General features: G+C 31.7%; 5 protein-coding genes across 10 annotated transcripts; 3 read left to right on the plus strand and 2 right to left on the minus strand.

Annotated features, from left to right (window-relative positions):
• Window positions 1-720: 720 nt before the first annotated feature.
• On the plus strand, window positions 721-2,829 carry Vps2 (vacuolar protein sorting 2). 3 transcript variants are annotated; one of them, XM_011141477.3, is made up of 6 exons: window positions 722-1,028; window positions 1,215-1,327; window positions 1,474-1,645; window positions 1,724-1,899; window positions 2,061-2,195; window positions 2,332-2,536. In XM_011141477.3, the coding sequence occupies exons 3-6, from the start codon at window positions 1,478-1,480 to the stop codon at window positions 2,534-2,536; spliced, it is 684 nt and encodes a 227-aa protein (XP_011139779.1). In that variant the 5' UTR covers window positions 722-1,028; window positions 1,215-1,327; window positions 1,474-1,477. The 3 variants fall into 3 exon arrangements, with proteins under 3 accessions (XP_011139780.1, XP_011139779.1, XP_011139778.1); XM_011141478.3 differs by lacking the exon at window positions 1,215-1,327 and having other exon boundaries at window positions 721-1,017; XM_011141476.3 differs by lacking the exon at window positions 1,215-1,327 and having other exon boundaries at window positions 723-1,028; window positions 2,332-2,829.
• Window positions 2,830-3,256: 427 nt separating this feature from the next.
• LOC105183402 (regulator of microtubule dynamics protein 3) lies at window positions 3,257-6,289 on the plus strand. The gene is made up of 7 exons (XM_011141482.3): window positions 3,257-3,396; window positions 3,843-4,025; window positions 4,090-4,315; window positions 4,425-4,610; window positions 4,936-5,150; window positions 5,277-5,515; window positions 5,606-6,289. Exons 3-7 carry the CDS (start codon window positions 4,125-4,127, stop codon window positions 5,882-5,884), a joined length of 1,110 nt encoding a protein of 369 aa, XP_011139784.1. The 5' UTR covers window positions 3,257-3,396; window positions 3,843-4,025; window positions 4,090-4,124; the 3' UTR covers window positions 5,885-6,289.
• A 1,134-nt stretch (window positions 6,290-7,423) lies between these two features.
• LOC105183404 (lysocardiolipin acyltransferase 1) lies at window positions 7,424-10,226 on the plus strand. Of its 2 annotated transcripts, XM_025303940.1 has the most exons (6): window positions 7,450-7,628; window positions 8,013-8,124; window positions 8,462-8,635; window positions 8,744-8,951; window positions 9,052-9,621; window positions 9,720-9,886. In XM_025303940.1, the coding sequence occupies exons 3-6, from the start codon at window positions 8,468-8,470 to the stop codon at window positions 9,884-9,886; spliced, it is 1,113 nt and encodes a 370-aa protein (XP_025159725.1). In that variant the 5' UTR covers window positions 7,450-7,628; window positions 8,013-8,124; window positions 8,462-8,467. The 2 variants fall into 2 exon arrangements, with proteins under 2 accessions (XP_011139789.1, XP_025159725.1); XM_011141487.3 differs by lacking the exon at window positions 8,013-8,124 and having other exon boundaries at window positions 7,424-7,628; window positions 9,720-10,226.
• Window positions 10,227-11,580: 1,354 nt separating this feature from the next.
• On the minus strand, window positions 11,581-14,526 carry Nnp-1 (Ribosomal RNA processing protein 1 homolog Nnp-1). 3 transcript variants are annotated; one of them, XM_011141484.3, is made up of 8 exons: window positions 14,452-14,526; window positions 14,049-14,235; window positions 13,664-13,887; window positions 13,406-13,576; window positions 13,106-13,288; window positions 12,762-13,036; window positions 11,996-12,671; window positions 11,581-11,908 (listed from the first exon to the last, which is right to left on the minus strand). In XM_011141484.3, exons 1-8 carry the CDS (start codon window positions 14,467-14,469, stop codon window positions 11,672-11,674), a joined length of 1,971 nt encoding a protein of 656 aa, XP_011139786.1. In that variant the 5' UTR covers window positions 14,470-14,526; the 3' UTR covers window positions 11,581-11,671. The 3 variants fall into 3 exon arrangements, with proteins under 3 accessions (XP_011139786.1, XP_011139787.1, XP_011139785.1); XM_011141485.1 differs by having other exon boundaries at window positions 14,406-14,480; XM_011141483.1 differs by lacking the exon at window positions 14,452-14,526 and having other exon boundaries at window positions 14,049-14,399.
• An 804-nt stretch (window positions 14,527-15,330) lies between these two features.
• On the minus strand, window positions 15,331-18,228 carry LOC105183406 (ribosomal RNA processing protein 1 homolog). Its single transcript, XM_011141493.3, has 7 exons — window positions 17,700-18,228; window positions 17,386-17,609; window positions 17,128-17,298; window positions 16,876-17,058; window positions 16,528-16,799; window positions 16,248-16,441; window positions 15,331-16,139 (listed from the first exon to the last, which is right to left on the minus strand). The coding sequence occupies exons 1-6, from the start codon at window positions 17,932-17,934 to the stop codon at window positions 16,273-16,275; spliced, it is 1,254 nt and encodes a 417-aa protein (XP_011139795.1). The 5' UTR covers window positions 17,935-18,228; the 3' UTR covers window positions 15,331-16,139; window positions 16,248-16,272.
• Between the last annotated feature and the right edge of the window lie 1,524 nt (window positions 18,229-19,752).

The following is a 19,752-nucleotide window of genomic DNA, read 5'->3' on the forward strand; positions in this document are numbered from 1 at the left end:
AGTAGCCCTTGTCAGATTATAGCCCAGAAAGAATTAGCCTCGCTCTCGCGTCGTTGAGCGAGAACGAGAGCGGGAAAGAGGGAAAGATAAGGGTGATTTACACGATGCTGCTTTTACTCGCTTTGAGCAAGCTTCTTAAGTCGCCAGCGAATTCGCAAAAATCTGAACGCTATGATTGGTAGGCTACAAGACAAATATCTTACAGGATTTCTTAAATATTTATCAAGCCAGAAACAAGAAAAAAACATCTATTGGTAAGAAAATGTCTAAAACTATTGCGATTTCTCTTTTTAATAAAAATGTAATAGCAAAAATGTCGAATTTAGAATTAATGATTTACAACAATGATAAGATATTACAACAATATATTACAATATAAAAAGTATTTTAATACATAATTTGTACACTTATTTCGTATAACTATGTGTATTGTTAAATTATACTTACGCTAATAGCGAGCGAATGCTAAGGTCATTCAAATATGAGCGGGAGTTGCCAAAACTGGTGGACCAATCAAAAGTGGAATCCTTATGACTAGACTCTAATTCAAGGGTCTCTAGTTGCAAGTGGTTCTAGGAGACCTCCTCTGGTGACACAACGCGTCATAACGATCGGTGTCATCGAGTCATCGGAAGTAACATGTCGGTATAACAGTGATTCGGAGCGGAATAAAGAGAGAGATAGATAAATAGAAATAATTTGTTACCTTCTCTCTCTCTCTTTCCAAAATCCGAGTACATTGTGCAGTCTGTCTCTCTTGATACTGAACACAATTGCGACTTGAAACTTTAGACCCGTTTTGAATTTGAGGGATTTGTCGTTGCTGTAAGCACGACCTGTCATATGAGAAATGTTGAGAAGACAAAACTGTTTGTGATATCATTCTCGGTATTATCCTGGCGAGATCTGTGACAATCACACGAGATTAGTACTAGATACATGTGACAAAGATCTAATAAAGTCGTCGTCTTTCTCTCTTCCTCTTCGTAACTTTGACGTTCATGCACATCTGCTCCTGTAAATAGCACGTACGCCGGATATTAATGACATATTAATGACAAATATAATATTTATTTATTTGATAACATATCGGATAAAATTAGCCTGTATGATTCGTCGTGACAACGTAATCTCGATCTTCCACCGATCGATTTAACCTCTAAAAACTGTGACTCATAAAATGCGTGTTTCTTAATGTCAGTTTGATATTCCAGGAAGATTCGTACACACGAAATATATGTGAGATGATCAATATAATGGTATAGCGCGATTAAGTGCATAGTGGTACATTTGTAACTGGAAATTGTGTTAATCGCAATTTTGACATGTAAGAAATAAGATGTATTTTTCGAGACATGGTTTATTTTCATTCATGTTTGCCATCGATTTTGATGCCATCGATGATTGACACGCATATTGTTTTTAAATTGTTAATTTATCTCAAGATTTTATTCAATACATCTCTATCTGTAGAATCATGGAGTGGTTATTCGGCAAGCGTATTACTCCTGAGGAAATGCTCAGGAAAAACCAAAGAGCATTGAATAAGGCAATGCGAGATTTGGACAGAGAAAGAGTGAGAATGGAGCAGCAGGAGAAGAAAATTATAGCAGACATCAAGAAACTTGCAAAGGATGGACAAATGGTATAACTAAATATATATATTATATTATATTTTGTTTTGTTATATATATCATATTAAGGTATTTCTTGATTACTATAGGATGCTGTGAAAATTATGGCCAAAGATCTTGTTAGGACAAGGCGTTATGTGAAAAAGTTCATGCTTATGAAAGCAAATATTCAAGCAGTATCCTTAAAAATACAAACGTTACGTTCTCAGAACACAATGGCGCAAGCAATGAAAGGAGTGACAAAAGCAATGCAAAACATGAATAAGTGAGTATAATAATTCACATATCAATATATCAGACATATTTTCATTATACTTGTACTTATTAGAAATACTAAAGCATAGTGAATAGCTTTTCAGTATAACTGCAATACTAAATAATTTATTTTTTCACTTATTTGGTCTTTACCTCAATTAATTTTTTTAGACAATTGAATTTACCACAAATACAAAAGATATTACAAGAATTTGAAAAACAATCAGAGATCATGGATATGAAAGAAGAAATTATGAATGATGCAATAGATGATGCGATGGAGGATGAAGGAGATGAAGAAGAGAGGTATCAAGCATTTTTATATACATATATAAATAGTTTTTAATATATAAATAGTTTTTAATTAGAAATACAAATAAAAAATTAATTATAAAATTTATCAGTTATTAAAGATATAAACTATTAATATTTTATTTTTCAGTGATGCTGTAGTCGCTCAGGTATTAGATGAGCTAGGTTTGCAATTAACAGATCAACTATCTGGCCTACCGCAAGCATCTGGATCACTGAATGTAGTTGGTTCTAAACAGCCAGTTGCTGCTGCAGCTGGCAATGAAGAGGGTGGTAATCTTGCAGATGCCGATGCGGATCTACAGGCCAGACTTGAGAATTTGCGACGTGAATAAATTAAGATTTTAAGTATTATAGTTAGGATATAAGTGTATTAAAAAATGTAAAAAAGGATTGGCTTTATGTTAAAAGCTTTAAAGCAGTTGATTCCTGTCGAATCGAGTGCTCTCAAGAATGCTTCTATACTTGGTATATATATATATTTAAACATATTACATCTATTATTTTTCTTAAACATCCAATCTTATACTTTATATGCACTCGAATTTTATAACTGCTTTCGTAAGAAATGTTCTCTGTAAATGCCTAAAAAATGCTTGTAATATGCAGACTATATTGTATAATAAAATATGTGATAATAGTAACCAATTTGTGGTCTAATGAATACTTAATAATACTCAATAATTTTATATGAAACCATATTTATATGAAATCATATTTATATGAAACCATATTTATATGAAATCATATTAAAGTCTTTTCATATTTTATTTTATATTTAGAAAACTATGTGACTTTGTAGCCTGCTATAGCTTGGAAATTTAGTTTCCAATTTAAAAAAATACCTATGCATTGATTATTTGTTATCTTATTTTTATAATAAGATCAATTTTTTCATATAAATATATTTACCTTTTTTTTTACCAATCTATAAAATACTCTAGATATTACATTGTAAAATTATCGCTCAGATAAAATATTTATAGGCTCGTTTAAATTTCCCGCTAATATTGTAGTCGCAAATATTGCTGTTAATTCGTTTTCTCGAAATTCGATTTATTTCGAGTTATCACTCAGCCAATGTGAAATAGTGAATATAATTTCGACGTGTGTTATCATGAAATTATGCCGGCTAAAAATTAAGCAAGAAAAATATCAATGTCAAATAAACATTGTTCGCTTCGACATCTTAACGGTAACTTATCGATGAAATTCTTTTTCTGAGGAAATAGCATGACGACCTTCACCGATACTGATGATTTTTTTTTCTTTTTTTCTTTTTCTCAAAAGCCGACTTAGATATTAAAACTAATTAGTCCACGCACACACAGTTATTTTATATAATACATATATGAGAGAAATGATAAACTCATTTCTACGAAGGAGTCGGAACTTTACCGAATTAATCGAAAATCGAGAGTGACAGAGATGAAGAACTAATCATACCGGTGGCGGTGAAAATGTTTTATACTGTTCGTTACACTCACGCGACGTGTCGGATTGCCCTTTAGAACGTGATACGTAACACCGCATACGCTGCTATTATCAAAAAGTTCTTGCGTAAAAAGAATCGCAGTAGTCTCAGTATAGAGTGCAAATTAGTCAGCGGTTAGTTAACCTTGCGACATTTGTTATATATAGCTCATGAATAGCTCATGAAAAAGAAGCATCGGTAGAAGAAAGTAGCAGTTTATTTTAACGACTTTGACGGCGCTGGATACATCTAAAGGACTGAAATATGATATATTACTTGGACAGATAGTGACATCGTTTAATAAACGCGGCAAATTCATGTCGTCCAGATCACATTTCACAGCGAAATTCGTAAGTATATATGCACTTTGTATGTTAAGTACGATGTAAAACTATTACATATTCCTACTTGCAGAAAGCGGTTGTTAGTCAAAAGTTCGTTTAATCATCATGAGTCAGCTACAAACTAATCTGTTAGCTGCTGCTATTGGAGCAACTATTGGAGTGATAAGCGCAGCTAGTATTTTTATTTATCATAAAATTTTGGAGAAGAAACATGAATATGAACATATGAAGAATGGAAACTATGAGGAACTCAATCGTCGTCTTACAGAATTACAAGAAGAATTGGATGCACTAAGGTGACAATAATACAATTACTCCTTTTTAATTGATCAATTTTATTTTGAAATATATTTGCAAATATACAGGTGACACAGATTAATATGTATGTTAATCGTTTCTATTCAGATTACAGCAAAATCAACAGAGAAAGAAGAAGCTTAGTCGTAAACGTGTTCTTAATGACAATACATATACTGCAACAGATAATGATACAGATGTAGATGCTTTTTCAACAGCAGGTACAGATATTGGAAATGATGAATTCTTTGACTGTTCGGACAGTGATAATGGTATAAGTGACATAGAAACTAGGTTAGTTTATTTTTCATCATATCCTTAATATAACTTTATTCTCTGTTTAAACAAAAGAATTGTGCCAGTTTAAACATTATTCTGTAGATTGAATCTATATATTTTTTATGAGTCTTATTTGTATATAGGACATTTAAGTCCTTATCTATAGTTTGATCTTATCTAAACTTAAAATTAACTTGATACTGCTTAATTGATTGAGCGCAAGCTTGAACCTTATTTGTAAATGTAGCTACAAATATATGTTTTATTTTTCATTTTTTTTGTCACCCAACTTTTAAAGCTCGAAACATAAAAGGAAGAGATTATATGTTTAGTGATGCAGGTCAACAGAAGCCACTTGCCCTGGATTAAATTTTTCCATCTTGGATGCACGCATTGAACAGAAGGAACATCAACATGATATTTATTTTGAGCTACAAACCCTTGCAAACAATTATCCAAATAATATAGATATAGCATGGAGATTTGCCAGAAGTTGTTTCAATCATTCAAATGATATGATTGATCAAGCTATGAAAAAAGCTGTTCTTCTTGAGGGTATTGGATTTATATATTACTATATTTATATCTATGTGTATCTTTTTAATTACATATTTATGGTTACAGTATTTAATTACAATACTCATCTCTTCAGAAATGTAAATGTAATATTCATTTTTATAGGGATTATTGCCTGCAAAAAGTTTTATACATCATCAAATGCAGATCTGCACAAATGGTATGCTATATTAATAGGAGTACACAGTAATTTTTTATCAATAAAAGAGAAGATATATAGTGGTTTTGAGTACAAAGAACATATACTGAAAGCCTTAGAGATACGCCCAAACGATGGCATGCTACATCATCTACTCGGTAGATGTTTATATGAGTTTGCTAAGTTAAGTTGGGTGGAAAAAAAGGTACGCATAATAAGTTCCAATGGTAGCTAAGTGATTCAAATAAAATCATGATACTTATATATGGTAATGTAATTGACTATCATTGTATAGATTGTAGCGACATTGTGTGCAGAGCCTCCAATCGTCCCATTTGAAGATGTGATAGATACCTTTAAAAAAGCAGAAAAACTTTTAGACGAAGTGAATCTGGAAAATCAACTATATATTAGCAAATGTTATATAGCACTGAGCGACTATGAGCAGGCCATCCATTGGTTAAAGAAGATTTGTGACTCCTCGCAAATTGTTGAAGATGAAGACGAAAAAAAAGTAGTGGACGAGGCTCATGATCTTCTCAACAAATACTCTAGTTATGAAAAAGATAGTTAAAAGAGGGTGTTAATAAATCTGTTCATTCCATACATTATAGTATAAGTATGTTATAAGAATCAACATGTTACACATATAGACGCAATTTATAAAGTACGGCATGGAAAAGGAAGAGGAAAGCATACAAACAGTTTTAATTATTGAACGTAAAAGAAAGTAATAGATGTCCCGTAAATAGTGTTACAATCAAAAAGGAATAAGTATGAAAAAATAAATTGACCAAGTATAAAATAAAAATATATTCAACAAGGTAAATTCACACAAGGTAACAAACACAAAATATCTCTTTTTTTTATTAAATTAATCTTAAAAATTGAAAAATTAACACTATTTTTACACTATTTTAAGAATCCTTAAACTCTAAGCATACAATAACTTCTGAATTATACATGAATTGAATTACTGATTATTAAATGAATATTAAAGTAGTTAAACTCCTTTTGAGTGTAATTACAATCAAACAATATTACATATGAATATGAACAAAACGATATTTTTGTTTTAAATCATCAAAGGAAGTTAAAAATGTTATAGATATGTATATATGTAAATTTATGAATGGGATATTAACATTTCTTTGTTTTCATTGATAAAGTACATATTTATTTATATTTATTAGCCTTTGTCGAAATAAGACTAGCAACATTGGTCTTTTAAAAAAAATTTATTAATTTTATATTTAACATTTTTTTATTAAAAACAAGACATTGTAGATCCTTGTTAGGACTAATATTTCTTCCAGATGTTTAATTTATTTTTTATTATTGATTTTTCGGTTGTACTGCGACTTACGGGACTTGTATAATATTTTTATCATATATAAAACTTTTATATTTTAATAATCTAGATGATCTCTTATCTACAAGTCTTTCCAATAAAATATAAAATGACATGAAGGTACAGGCGCCCATATCGATGATATATAACAAATATAAAATTTAAATATTTAAAAAATTAAAAATTGTCATTATGCTGTGTATAAACGTTAGGCCTATTATGCTTTATATATATATATATTCCTTATACAAATAATTAAATATTTACTACTGTATATATAACATATTATGGTTTGATTTTTTATCCATATCCTAGTAAAATAATGTGATACAATAATACAATAAATGCGTTTAAACACAAACGATCATTTTTTAGATTTAATTTAAAAGTTTTCGCCAAAATAAATCTTGAATGCTATATAATTATAATAATTAATTTTTCATGTATAAATAGAGAAAAAGAACTCTAACTTCTATCTGAACGTTTAGACTGTAAAGTATTAATCAATTTTTATTTCCCAATTTTATATACATAGACTGTAAATATTTGTAGTACAAATATTTAATGTAGTTCGGCAGAATATGGCAGAAATAAATATCATTGTATTAAATAATTAGATATTGTTTTGTATAAATAATATACTGGAAGCTAATATAATAAAAACATTTTATTGATACTATATTATATATAAAAAATATTCAGTTGATCGCTAGTTGCAAAAAAACTTTAATCTTTTTATTGGGATCGTGCAACCCTCTTGTGCTCAACAGATCAATAATGGTCCAACACAGCATCCTCCAGCTTAGTAGTAGAGAGCGGATGAGAGAGTGAGGGTAAAAGGGGTGGTAGAGAGAAGCCCCTCTGGTAAAGCCAAGAGGAAGCCAGTAAAGACACAGTGTTTCACAAGGAAACAGTCAAGGTCCAATGTCCGTAAAAAGTGCTTCAATTACACAGTGCACATGTGAAAGTGAGTTTTGAACACTTTGCTCTAATATTTAATTTTTCTTTTCTATTCTCTTCTAGAAGCATGGGATTAACTTGAGTTTTCCTCCCTCCTTATGTGTCAAGAATATGAAAGTCTCAAATATCAACTTTTTAATGTTTTCAAGCTGAGCAAGAACAAATCTGCTTTGTTCTCGTGAAATCATTATTGAAAGAACAGAGGAAACATTATCTCAATATAAATGTGAGGATCCTGTCGTGATGTCACTTGTGTCATCACTATCTAAAATTCTTAAAACAATTCAGATTGAAAATATTTTGCATTTTGTATTCAATGTGCGTGTTCTGGAACTTTTAATGATAACAGCGTTAAATGTTTAATAACATTCATTAATATGCGTTTACGTAGCGACACATAGTGACGCCTGCATTAATATATAATAATGCTAATAACATATCACTATGATCGTGAAAACGTTAAAGGAAGGACAGGTCTGCAAAATATCCATTTTTAGATTGAAGTAGGTACTTGGCCTGTAAGAGTCGTGCACGATTTTAAACATAATATAATAATTATTTATTAATAATTGGCCTTCGTTATATATTTTGTTAAAATTAAACCGGAAATTTTTGAAAGTAATATAGATAGAATAATACTATATTACTTTTGCTAATTTTCTACTTTAAGTTTACTAATTGTCTACTTTAATTTATAAGATATTATAATACTCAGAAAGAAGCTTAGTATTTGACCAAAATATTTATGATGTATATAACGAAGGTCAGGTATATTTATTTCTAACTTATTTTCACTTTTGAAACCAAATAAGAGACATTGTTTTCTTTGGCCATTTTCAGATTATAATGCGCGGATTTATACGTGGTATACTGTATTGTGCTCTGTGGTATGGTAGTATAGTAGCAGGCTTTTTATTTATTGCCTGTCCGTCCCTACCGTTGTTCTTGTTCAGCCCACCGAAATTCCGAAAATATGGAGATCTCTTATTTTCGTGCTGGGAGCTTTACCCTACCGTGAGTAAATTACTAATTATTTTCATCATATACGTTCACATATATGTAGTCTTTTGTTTTCGATTATGCTATTAATTATGCTTATCGGAAATATTTTAAACATTCTAGGCCTTGTTAAACATGTTTGGTGTAAAGATTTATGTGTCTGGTGATCATATATTTCCTAATGAATCAGCTGTGCTTGTAATGAATCACAGAACAAGGGTGGATTGGAACTTTCTATGGGCGGCGATGTACCAAGCGTGTATGCCTAATGTAGCTTGTCATAGATTGAAATTCGTTTTGAAGGATCCTATACGACACATTCCCGGTCCAGGTAACATTTTGTTTCTTCTCTTGCACAATGTACACGAAGCTTCTATATGCAAAGTCATATATATCTTACATTTTTATCATTGCACACGCACCTGCGACAGGATGGATCATGCAAATGAACAGTTTCCTTTACATAACACGACGCTGGGAAGAAGATCAAGGCCGGTTGTCACGTATTCTCGATTATTTTATCGCATTAGATAGTCGTACACAATTGTTGATATTTCCTGAGGGTACCGATTTAACGAGAAGCAGCAAGGAAAAATCAGATAAATATGCGTTACAGCATCATTTACCACAATACAACTACACTCTACATCCAAAGACAACTGGCTTCGCCTATCTGGTGCAACATCTTCAACAAGCGAATTATCTCGATGCCGTGTATGATTTGACGATAGCATATCCCGATTACATACCGCAGTCTGAAATTGATTTGATCAAAGGCAAATTGCCGGGCGAGGTGCACTTCCATATAAAGCGAATACCCTCCGCGGAGATACCAACGCACGAGTCGACGTTGAGAAAGTGGCTGGAGAATAAATGGTCTGACAAGGAGAGAATATTGAAACAATTTTACGAAGAGAAAACTTTCTCCTCCGCCGAAATCTGGCCGATGGCGAAAATGCTACCACTGCGAGCTGCGTTTGGATTCTGGAGTATATTGACAGGTACGTTTCTCTTATCTTTCTTCTAACTTAAAAGAATATAATCTCGGAGATTTGGTATCGATAAAAACAATACCAGAAATAAAATTTCATATTCGCAGGAATGATGGTACTTTTACTCATTATTTCACCAATCTTTCAACTATGGACTTTGATACATACAGCGTTTTTCGTCACGTTGTCGATTTTCAGTACGAGCTTTAATCAGATCGAGATTGAATGGTATTCGCGTTGGAAGAACTATCCTTTCCAAACCAAGCGTAGTTAATCGAGAATATATTTTGACTTGATGTTCTTTAGAGGATTATATAGCTCTCTTTATCTCTGTGATAATGTTGTGTACATATAAAATCGAAATTAGAAGAGAAATGTAATTTCAAGAATCTTGTGCAATATCATGTAATTGTAAACGTATGTCTGTGTGTAATTGTTTACTGCACTGTTTCAATTCTTTTATGTTTATATATCTCAACGTCTTAGTCTTAAAAACAGTGGTATATAACAAAGTGAGAGTGTATACAATTGCCTAATAATAGATAATTGAAGTTTGTCCTCCAATCATATATTATGCTATCTTTAAAAAAAAGAGAGAGATGTAAAGATGGATGATGCAAGCATTTTGATGTTTTATGTCAAAAGAAATATATATATACATAAAATAGTATTTCTAATAAATATATATCTCGTGGAAACGTCTATATTTGTAAAACATAAATTGTACAAATTTCTTAGAAATTTTCTTATTAAAAGAATAACATTTTAAAAGAACCACTAGTTTTTACTGCAACAAATTTCTGATAAACGTTGATACAAATGGAATATTGTTAAAAATATGGTGTTTTGAGATATTATTAACAAAGTAATTTTCATATATTACATAACAATGAAGAGAGAAATATAATCATTACACTTTTCTACTCCATCTTGTTTCTAATTATTTATGAAAAGAATTTCATATAGCAACATACGAAACATGTGTCTTTTTAATTGATGTAAAAAAATGGTTATGTTTCTTGAATTATACAGGCTGAATGTAAATTGCGGACATTTTATAAGATAGAAAATATATAAATATGCTGTATAATTATATAAAATTTATATAGATTATAGAAAGTATATGTTAGAATATATTTATTTTTTCGAATTTTTTTAATAAAAAAATTTAGGTCCTTCAACTATTGAACGGTTACGAGTACGAGCAAAAGTGAATTCATGTGCCAAAGAGAGATATAAACAATTAGATTAGTTTTATAAAAAATCATTTAGTAAATATGGTAATAGAAATATAGCAATATATGATACGCATATATCTCCTAATATATATGTTAAATATTTTCTTTACATAATTAGTACCTGGGAGCCACATATTCAATCAAATCAATAATTTCCTTTGTATAGCTCCAACAAAGAAGTAGTCAAAACCATAAATTGATGAATAATCTATCTTATCTGTGCGTACGTCCTATGAACTAGTCAAAACGTGTTAAAAACTTTCTTATGCAAATAAATGTTAATTCAACTGTTGTGTAATGATATAATAATGTAACATGTGAATAATCTTTAACATTGTTGCATGTATTGTCAGCACTGTAATACAAAGTATTTTATGTAAGAGCACACATTGCGTTCGTATACAATATTTATTTCTGTAAAATAACGAATATATTACATATGACGCATTAAGTCTTCAAGCTAAAAAAATGTGTTGTAGAATATATGAAATAATGTATTCCCTATATAATTATATATGTACATGTGTATATTTAAATAATATAAATCTATCAATATATTCCATTATAATTATTGTGCAATGAAAGCAATAAGATATCAAATCAAGAATATGTAACAACATGCTAGCTATGATTAAATTCATACTATTGTACAATAATTGTTTTTGGAACGTATATATTTGATATTTCACCAGTCACTTCGATAGTGATAGGTTCAAAATACATAAAGATATTTCATTGATAGTTTTATTATTATTATTATTACAACAAAAAGCAATGTCTTATGTACACATTTTCAAAAGCTAATTTTAATATAATTAGCATTAACCCTTTTTGTAAAAGGGGTTAACTGGACTTGGTATAGGACTCGCTTTTAACACACTAACTAACGGTTTCTTATTTGCGTCAAAAGGAATAGTCGGACTTCTACGAACCTGTTGAATATATTCTGATGTAAGTTGCGCAGTATTTCGATGCAGCACGATTTTCACCTTCTTTCTCGATTCCGTAGAATTATTTAAGTCAGTTTGCCCTTTCATTTGATTCGATGTGTGTGATTTCTGCCATAAAATAATAAAAGAATACTTTCACATGACTTATAAAGAGCTACATCACTTATAAACATTTTCAAAATTACTAGTACTAACATTTCTCAGAGCCACCACTTGATTATTCCGTGCAATATTTTTTTCCGATACAGTCTTCTCAATTACGCGTTTTTTGGCAGTTTTCTTGGTCGAAATGTTGCTTTGAGAAACTGACGCAGGCAAAATACATTGATTTACATGTTCTGATATCGGCCACTCTCCACGTACGGTCGTTTTCATTTTATAATCGACATTTGTATCTGATGATTGCATATCGTTTACACAATTTAATTTTATTTTTTTAGCTGTTTTACTTTTCTTTGATCCACCTACGCTCGATTTCATTTTATAATCGACATTTGTATCTGATGATTGCATATCGTTTACACAATTTAATTTTACTTTTTTAGTTGTTTTATTTTTTTTTGATAAGCTCTTTGCTTCTAATTTTGTTTTGTTTTCACTAAATTCAGATTTACAGTCAACTTCATCATGTGTTAAATTATTTTTTTTCTGTTTCTTAGGAGGACCTATATCTAAAACTGTATCTGTATCAAGTTCGATTATTCGCTTATTTCTTTTTCTTTTATTGTTTATGTTGTCACTGTATAGGTCCTTCTCAAACTGAATAAGGCGAAGAGCAGCCTTCTTTGAATCTGTATCCTTTTTCTGCCAAATGGGGTTTCTAACTTTTTTTGTCCCAAGAGGCATCTTTCCTTCTGACAATTCTTTGAACCTAGTATTAAGAGTTTCTTTTTACAAGAATGAATATAACAGAAATATAAATTGAAATTTGATAGATTAATTAAAAACATAGAATATATACTCTTGCAGAATTCTTGAAAGTTGTCTCCGTGACTTTGTCGTTGAAGATGGATGAAATTTATAACTTGAGAGTAACTGAACAATCTGTGCAGGATTAAATGAAATTTGTGGCAATTCCACATCAACTCTACCTGCTCGTGGATCTAAAGGATTTTCAACTTTATCCATTAGTAGCTCAGTTTTAGAAAATTCTTCATCCTTATTTTCAGAATTATCTTCCATGTCTGATAATTCTAACTTTTTCATATCATCCAAATGTGTGCAAGGAAAACCAGCCTATTTATTGAAATGAAATATGATTTATATTTCATATTGCAATACATGTTTAGAGAGTAAGAAACCTACTTGTCTCCAGGCTGCAAATTTTTCCATGTATTCGATACCTATATCTGATTGAAATATAAGGTATCTAAAAATATGCTTCATGATATGTTTCATTTGACGTTCATCTTTAGTTGTTATTAAATAAACAACAAACGGTCTAATAAATTCACTCACAGCCTCTTCAGACAAATTTTCATTGCTGTTCTATACAATAATTTACATAACTTCTCATTAAAATGGTTAAGACTTATTATTTTAACTTATTATTTTAACTTTTCATTAAAATGTTTAAGACTTATTATTTTAACTTTTTGAACATACCTTAGCAAGCTCTTCTAAATATATCTCTGTTACATGTAGACTAAAACCCAAGTTGGTCTTTGGGCATAAAAAGAGTTTTTCAAATATTTGGGATATTTCTTTTATCCATTGCATATCCCATGCTTTATCCTTGCATACTACAAATGTTTGGCGCAGTATTCTTCTAACCAACTGGAGAAACAAATAGGTACGAGGGTTATTTGTACATAATTTGAAGTATCACAATGTATTATAGGAAGCAGTAAGAAAAAAAAGTACCATAGAAAATTTGTCCAATCTGTACTGATCTATGCCAAACCATTCTGTGGCAAGAGTTTTTAGAGCACAAGTTGTATAAAGTATAATATTATCTTTGGAATTAAGACAATGCACTATTTTACTAAGAGATTCTGCCAGTTCTTCTTGAATCAACATTTTGTCAGACATCCACATGCAGTAGAACAGGCCTTTCCATAAACTCATAAAATCCATCTCTGTAAATGCTGTAAAATGTGTACCAATAAGTATATACTTGTTCACTATAAAGAGCTTATATGTAAATATATATGTAATGTTGTAAAATATATACTAAGTATATACTTGTTAAATATATAGAACTTATATGTGAATATACATGTTAATCAGACAAAATAAGCCAATTTACCAAACGAGCTTTGAGAGCGCACTGTCAACCATTTTTTCAAACTTTTTAATACTTTGTCCCGTATCCTCTTGTCATTATCAGCCAATAGCCGTGCAAACTTAATTTCTTGTGCAATAACGAGAGTCTTTTTATTTTTTCCTTTCGTACATTGTTGCTGATTATTGCTTTTTAACATCTTTGTCTTGCTCTGCAACGACACACGTGTATATGGTATCTTCACAGCCATTTCTTGAGTTAACAGCTAAATAAATTGTGTAATTTGTCGCAAAAAATATATTTGTAATATATATAATATAATAGTGGTTATAATGCAATGCCGATAATGTTTTATGTTTGATTATTTAAACAGCAGTATACATATTCTTTTCTTTATGATTTGATGCTATTTTCACATGCCGTTAACCTTTCTCCAAAAATACATGGAGCCACATGGAGCTATCGCTAGTTTCTCCTAAGGGCCAGAGCACAGACTTCTGCATAACACATAATACATAACACATAAAAGAATAAACCAATTGGTTTTCTTCATTTCCCTCCTCAGGACAGAAATGAAGAACTCTGATTGGTTGATTCTCTTATGCGTTGTGTATTATGCGTTATGTAGAAGTCTGTGCTCTGCCCCTTAAAGCCTATCCAGACAAACTTGCATAAGCGCGTAACGCATATGCATAAGGAAATTGACTAATTATGATCCGTGTAGTAAAAAAATATTTTTTGTATTAAACATACGATTAGTCAATTTCCTTATGCATATGCGTTACGCGCTTATGCAAGTTTGTTTGGATAGACCCTTAACCTTTATCATACTTTGAATATATGCGTGTTCCCGCTGCAATGTGATTTGCACCGCCATTTTGAGAGGTCTGAGAACGTGAACCAATGGAAAGATGCCTATGAGTTGTCCAGACTCTGTATTCTAGGGTCTCTAGTTCTGCTGAACGCAGCCATTGGCTGCGTTCAGTAGAACAAAATGATCAGTGAGCGCTTAGTGATTATTGTCTGTGATTGGAGCATTCTGTTAGATTCTTCATAGACCCAGAAATATTTATCAATCAGGAGCGAGATTCAGTGGAAAATCTAGTAATGTTGTCCAACTGTTGAGTCTGCTGAACGCGGCCGTTGACGAATTACTCAACCGTTGTGTAACCGTTGTGTTTTCTGAACGCAGCCATTATTTCACAAAAAGGATTGACAAAATAAAATATTTTATTTCGCTTTATGATTATTTTCCTAAATAATATATTTTTATAATAAAAGATTTTAATTATATATTCATTATTCAAGAGTAATTCCAAGTCCTGATCATGATTGAAGATAGTATACATAAAATTTTGTTTCTCCCATCTCTTGAAAAGATTTGATGACATTTCCGTTATTATTATTATTACTGTATGAGACTTTAGACGGATTTCTTTTGATTTCAGATATTACTGTCGAGGTTGCTGTTTGGCTATATTTATCCTGGAATATGGCTGAATTGAATGTGCCTAACATATTATAACAGATTATAACAACTTTTTATTAGGCGCTTCAACTGAATTCGTCGCCCATTATGTTAAAAAAAGGGAAAAAGAGACAAAGGAAGATTGTCATGATTCAAGTACAACGTCCTGGAGAGAGAGAGAAAAGGAGTCGAAAATCCTAAAACAAAAAAACTTTTGTTTAAAGATAATATATCCTGATTTATTTATTGCAAAATGGTTTATCTTCGGATCTGCTTTTCTTGGTATTTGTGTTGCATCATCGTCGTACAGAAAACTTTTGTTTGATGTGCGTTCGCCGCGCGGCAAGACGGCGCTGCACCGAGTGATCCAGAATGATGGCCGAGCAACGTGTTGAAATTCGTGGAAGATCTCTTGAAGCATGGCTGCCCCTCGAGCGTTAAAGAAGCCGGCAGCGGCACGACTGCCTTGCATATCCTCTTCCATCAGCTCATTCACACGCCACTGTAATCCCTTCATCACAACTTCGACGCGGCCTTGAAAACGCTGGAGCTGCTGGCCAAGGCAGGCCTAGTCTCAACATCAAAGATCATCAGGGTCGAAGCCTTCTGCATGTCCTGGCTTCGTCGGCAATATTTGGTACAGCACTCTGATTACCAATTATGCAATGAATTTATTACTCTGATTGGGAAAGTATTAGTAGAGTGGAAAATATTCCAGTTATACTTCCATCTTGCATATGTTGTGCGTATCTTACCATGTTACAAAATAAGACCCATTATTTATTTATATCTTTTTCTTTTATTGTTAATATTATCACTGTATAAGTCCTTCTCAAATTGAATAAGGCGAAGAGCAGCCTTTTTTGAATCTGTATCTTTTTTTTGCCAAATGGGGTTTCTAACTTTTTTTGTCCCAAGAGGCATCTTTCCTTCTGACAAATCTTTAAACCTAATAATAAAAGTTTCTTTTTATAAATGAACATAACAGAAACATAAATTGTAATTTGATAAATTAATTAAAAACATAGGACATACTCTTGCAAAATTCTTGTAAGTTGTCTCCGTGACTTTGCCGTTGAGGATGGATGAAATTTATAACTTGAGAGTAAGTGAACAATCTGTGCAGGATTAAATGAAATTTGTGGCAATTCCACATCGACTCTACCTGCTCGTGGATCTAAAGGTTTTTCAACTTTATCCATTAGTATCTCAGTTTCAGAAAATTCATCCTTATTTTCAGAATTATCTTCCATGTCTGATAATTCTAACTTTTTCATATCATCCAAATGTGTGCAAGGAAAACCAGCCTATTTATTGAAATGAAATATGATTGCAGATTTATATTACATTTTGCAATATATGTTTAGAAAGTAAAAAACTTACTTGTCTCCAGGCTGCAAATTTTTCCATGTATTCAATACCTATATTTGATTGAAATATGAGGTACCTAAAAATATGCTTCATAATATGCTTCATTTGATGTTCATCTTTAGTTGTTATTAAATATATAACAAACGGCCTAATAAATTCAGTCACATCTTCTTCTGACAAATTTTCATTGCTGATCTGTACAATGATTTAAATAACTTTTCATTAAAATGATTAAGACTTATTATTTTAACTTTTTAAATATACCTTAGCAAGCTCTTCTAGATATATCTCTGTTACATGTAGACTAAAACCCAAGTTAGTCTTTGGGCATAAAAAGAGTTTTTCAAATATTTGGGATATTTCTTTTATCCATTGCATATCCCATGCTTTATCCTTGCATACTACAAATGTTTGGCGCAGTATTCTTCTAACCAACTGGAGAAACAAATAGGTACGAGGGTTATTTGTACATAATTTGAAGTATCACAATATATTATAGGAAGCAGTAAGAAAAAAAAGTACCATAGAAAATTTGTCCAATCTGTACTGATCTATGCCAAACCATTCTGTGGCAAGAGTTTTTAGAGCACAAGTTGTATAAAGTATAATATTATCTTTGGAATTAAGACAATGCACTATTTTACTAAGAGATTCTGCCAGTTCTTCTTGAATCAACATTTTGTCAGACATCCACATGCAGTAGAACAGGCCTTTCCATAAACTCATAAAATCCATCTCGGTAAATGCTGTAAAATGTGTACTAATAAGTATATACTTGTTGACTATAAAGAGCTTATATGTAAATATATATGATTAGACAAAATAAACCAATTTACCAAACGAACTTTGAGAGCGCACTGTCAACCATTTTTTCAAACTTTTTAATACTTTGTCCCGTATCCTCTTGTCATTATCAGCCAATAGCCGTGCAAATTTAATTTCTTGTGCAATAATGAGAGTCTTTTTATTTTTTCCTTTCGTACATTGTTGTTGCTGATTATTGCTTTTCAACATCTTTGTCTTGTTTAACGTGTGCAACGACACACGTGTACGTGATATTTTCGCAGACATTTTTTGAGTTAACAGCTAAACAAATTAATTGTGTAATTTGTCGCAAAAAATATGCTTGTAATATATATAATATAATAGTGATAATAGTGCAATGCTGATAATGTTTTATGTTTGATTATTTAAACAACGGTATACGTATTCTTTTCTTTATGATTTGATGCTATTGTCATATGCCATTAACCTTTCTCCATGAATTCATGGAGCTACTGCCCGTTTCTCTTAACTTCTAACTGTGGTTAATTTATAAATTTATATATATAACCGGCTAGTTACTCCATTGAAATTAACCAATCGTATTTGTCAATACTAATTAATGACGACAAATGCGATTGGTCAATTCTGTTGGAATAATCAGACAATTATAAAGCCAGTGATACACGTGGTCTGTTCTTTGTAGCTGCACTGCTGAACTGGTGCAATAAGCTAGAGTGAGAAAACCTATATTTGTCTCACTTTAACTTATTGCACCAGTTCAACAGTGCAGCTACAAAGAACAGACCAACGGTACTTGTTTTCGTGCTGGATTACTTGCTGCATGAAAATACTGCGTTCAGGGTACCTATTAAGCCCGTATCAGACTATGAATTGGGATTGAGATTAGATTGAAATTTGACCAATTGAAAAAGAGAAAATAATCTCAAGTATAGTAAACTTACTCCTGATTGGTTAAATTTCAATCAAATACTCAATCCCAATCCGTAGTCTGATACGGGCTTTATGGAACTCGTCGGAATCGATTCCGATCGGAATAATTCTGTTTCTCCTAGAAAAGACAATAGAAATCTAGGAAATAACGGAATAAATTCGATCGGAATCGATTCCGATAAGTTCCATAATAGGTACCTTGATTGATGCATTTCCGAAGATGGATGGAAACATCGAAAGGCTCGAGAATAATAATTTCTCCTCCCTCCCCTTAACGTAGCTGGAGAATGGCGTATGGGTACACCTTTCTACCTAAAGCCATATACCGAACTGAACTGAACTGATAATAATAATTTGCTTACCTTTCTTTTCCAAATTCAATTTCGACCTGGAATTTCGTAGTGACTAGGCTATTTAAAAGGTTTTGAGTGCTTTCTGATTTACTCTGTTTGTAAAGATTTCCGATTCCAATTTAACGGCTTGAAAGATTTTTATTCAATTAAATTAAATTGTTCGAAAGATATAGTTTGAGTCCGACACGACCGTTCTAAAGATTCGCTCTGACTCCTACACGATCACTTCGAAGCTTCTTTCTCGATTTCGGCGTGACCATGGCTAGCCACGTTTTTTATAAGCAGCTATCCCCACTACTGGGATGTCGATTGAGCATCCTTGATGTAATCCTATGATGTAATATTTGTAATATTGCATTATAAATTATGTCATAATTTGTAATATAAAGAATATAAAATTCTTATAATCTAATTCCTAAATTTAATTTTCCTTTTCTCTCAACTTTATTTTAATCTCTAATGGTTTTCTTTTTGTTATTTAAGTTTGGTATATACATAGGGTGCATTCCGTTTCACGCATTTATCTATAGTTTATGTCACGTAACTATAAAAAATGCGCGCATATGAGTAAAACGGAACGCACCCATATACACTGCGATAAGTCGGTTGCATATAGAACTCGACAACGTTTGCCGCGCGGCGGAAGTTGGTTAGGGAAGATCACAGTAGCCAATCAATAGTCAGGTTCAGCAGAGAAAACTGCTACGCTACCACTCAATAGCGAATGTTCATGGTCTTTTAAATCTTTGGCAAGTCCGAACAGACGTACCAATCAGAGACGTTTGCTACGGAACGGAAGCGGAGTAATTTTTTCCGCTGA

Source organism: Harpegnathos saltator, unplaced genomic scaffold (genome assembly GCF_003227715.2).
Source record: "Harpegnathos saltator strain DR-91 unplaced genomic scaffold, Hsal_v8.6 scaffold58, whole genome shotgun sequence".
In the NCBI taxonomy this organism is placed as follows: domain Eukaryota; kingdom Metazoa; phylum Arthropoda; class Insecta; order Hymenoptera; family Formicidae; genus Harpegnathos; species Harpegnathos saltator.

Coding starts and splice junctions, on each gene's coding strand:
- Vps2 (XM_011141478.3), top strand. CDS start 1,478: ATGGAGTGGTTATTCGGCAAGCGTATTACTCCTGAGGAAATGCTCAGG. Junction 1,900..2,060: donor GCAATGCAAAACATGAATAA/GTGAGTATAATA, acceptor TAATTTTTTTAG/ACAATTGAATTTACCACAAA. Junction 2,196..2,331: donor GAAGGAGATGAAGAAGAGAG/GTATCAAGCATT, acceptor TTTATTTTTCAG/TGATGCTGTAGTCGCTCAGG.
- LOC105183402 (XM_011141482.3), top strand. CDS start 4,125: ATGAGTCAGCTACAAACTAATCTGTTAGCTGCTGCTATTGGAGCAACT. Junction 4,611..4,935: donor ATAAGTGACATAGAAACTAG/GTTAGTTTATTT, acceptor TTAGTGATGCAG/GTCAACAGAAGCCACTTGCC. Junction 5,516..5,605: donor TAAGTTGGGTGGAAAAAAAG/GTACGCATAATA, acceptor ATCATTGTATAG/ATTGTAGCGACATTGTGTGC.
- LOC105183404 (XM_011141487.3), top strand. CDS start 8,468: ATGCGCGGATTTATACGTGGTATACTGTATTGTGCTCTGTGGTATGGT. Junction 8,636..8,743: donor GCTGGGAGCTTTACCCTACC/GTGAGTAAATTA, acceptor TAAACATTCTAG/GCCTTGTTAAACATGTTTGG. Junction 9,622..9,719: donor ATTCTGGAGTATATTGACAG/GTACGTTTCTCT, acceptor TCATATTCGCAG/GAATGATGGTACTTTTACTC.
- Nnp-1 (XM_011141483.1), bottom strand. CDS start 14,274: ATGGCTGTGAAGATACCATATACACGTGTGTCGTTGCAGAGCAAGACA. Junction 13,037..13,105: donor AATTTGCAGCCTGGAGACAA/GTAGGTTTCTTA, acceptor TTCAATAAATAG/GCTGGTTTTCCTTGCACACA. Junction 12,672..12,761: donor CTTTCAAGAATTCTGCAAGA/GTATATATTCTA, acceptor TCTTAATACTAG/GTTCAAAGAATTGTCAGAAG.
- LOC105183406 (XM_011141493.3), bottom strand. CDS start 17,934: ATGTCTGCGAAAATATCACGTACACGTGTGTCGTTGCACACGTTAAAC. Junction 17,059..17,127: donor ATCTAGAAGAGCTTGCTAAG/GTATATTTAAAA, acceptor ATCATTGTACAG/ATCAGCAATGAAAATTTGTC. Junction 16,442..16,527: donor CTTACAAGAATTTTGCAAGA/GTATGTCCTATG, acceptor TTTTATTATTAG/GTTTAAAGATTTGTCAGAAG.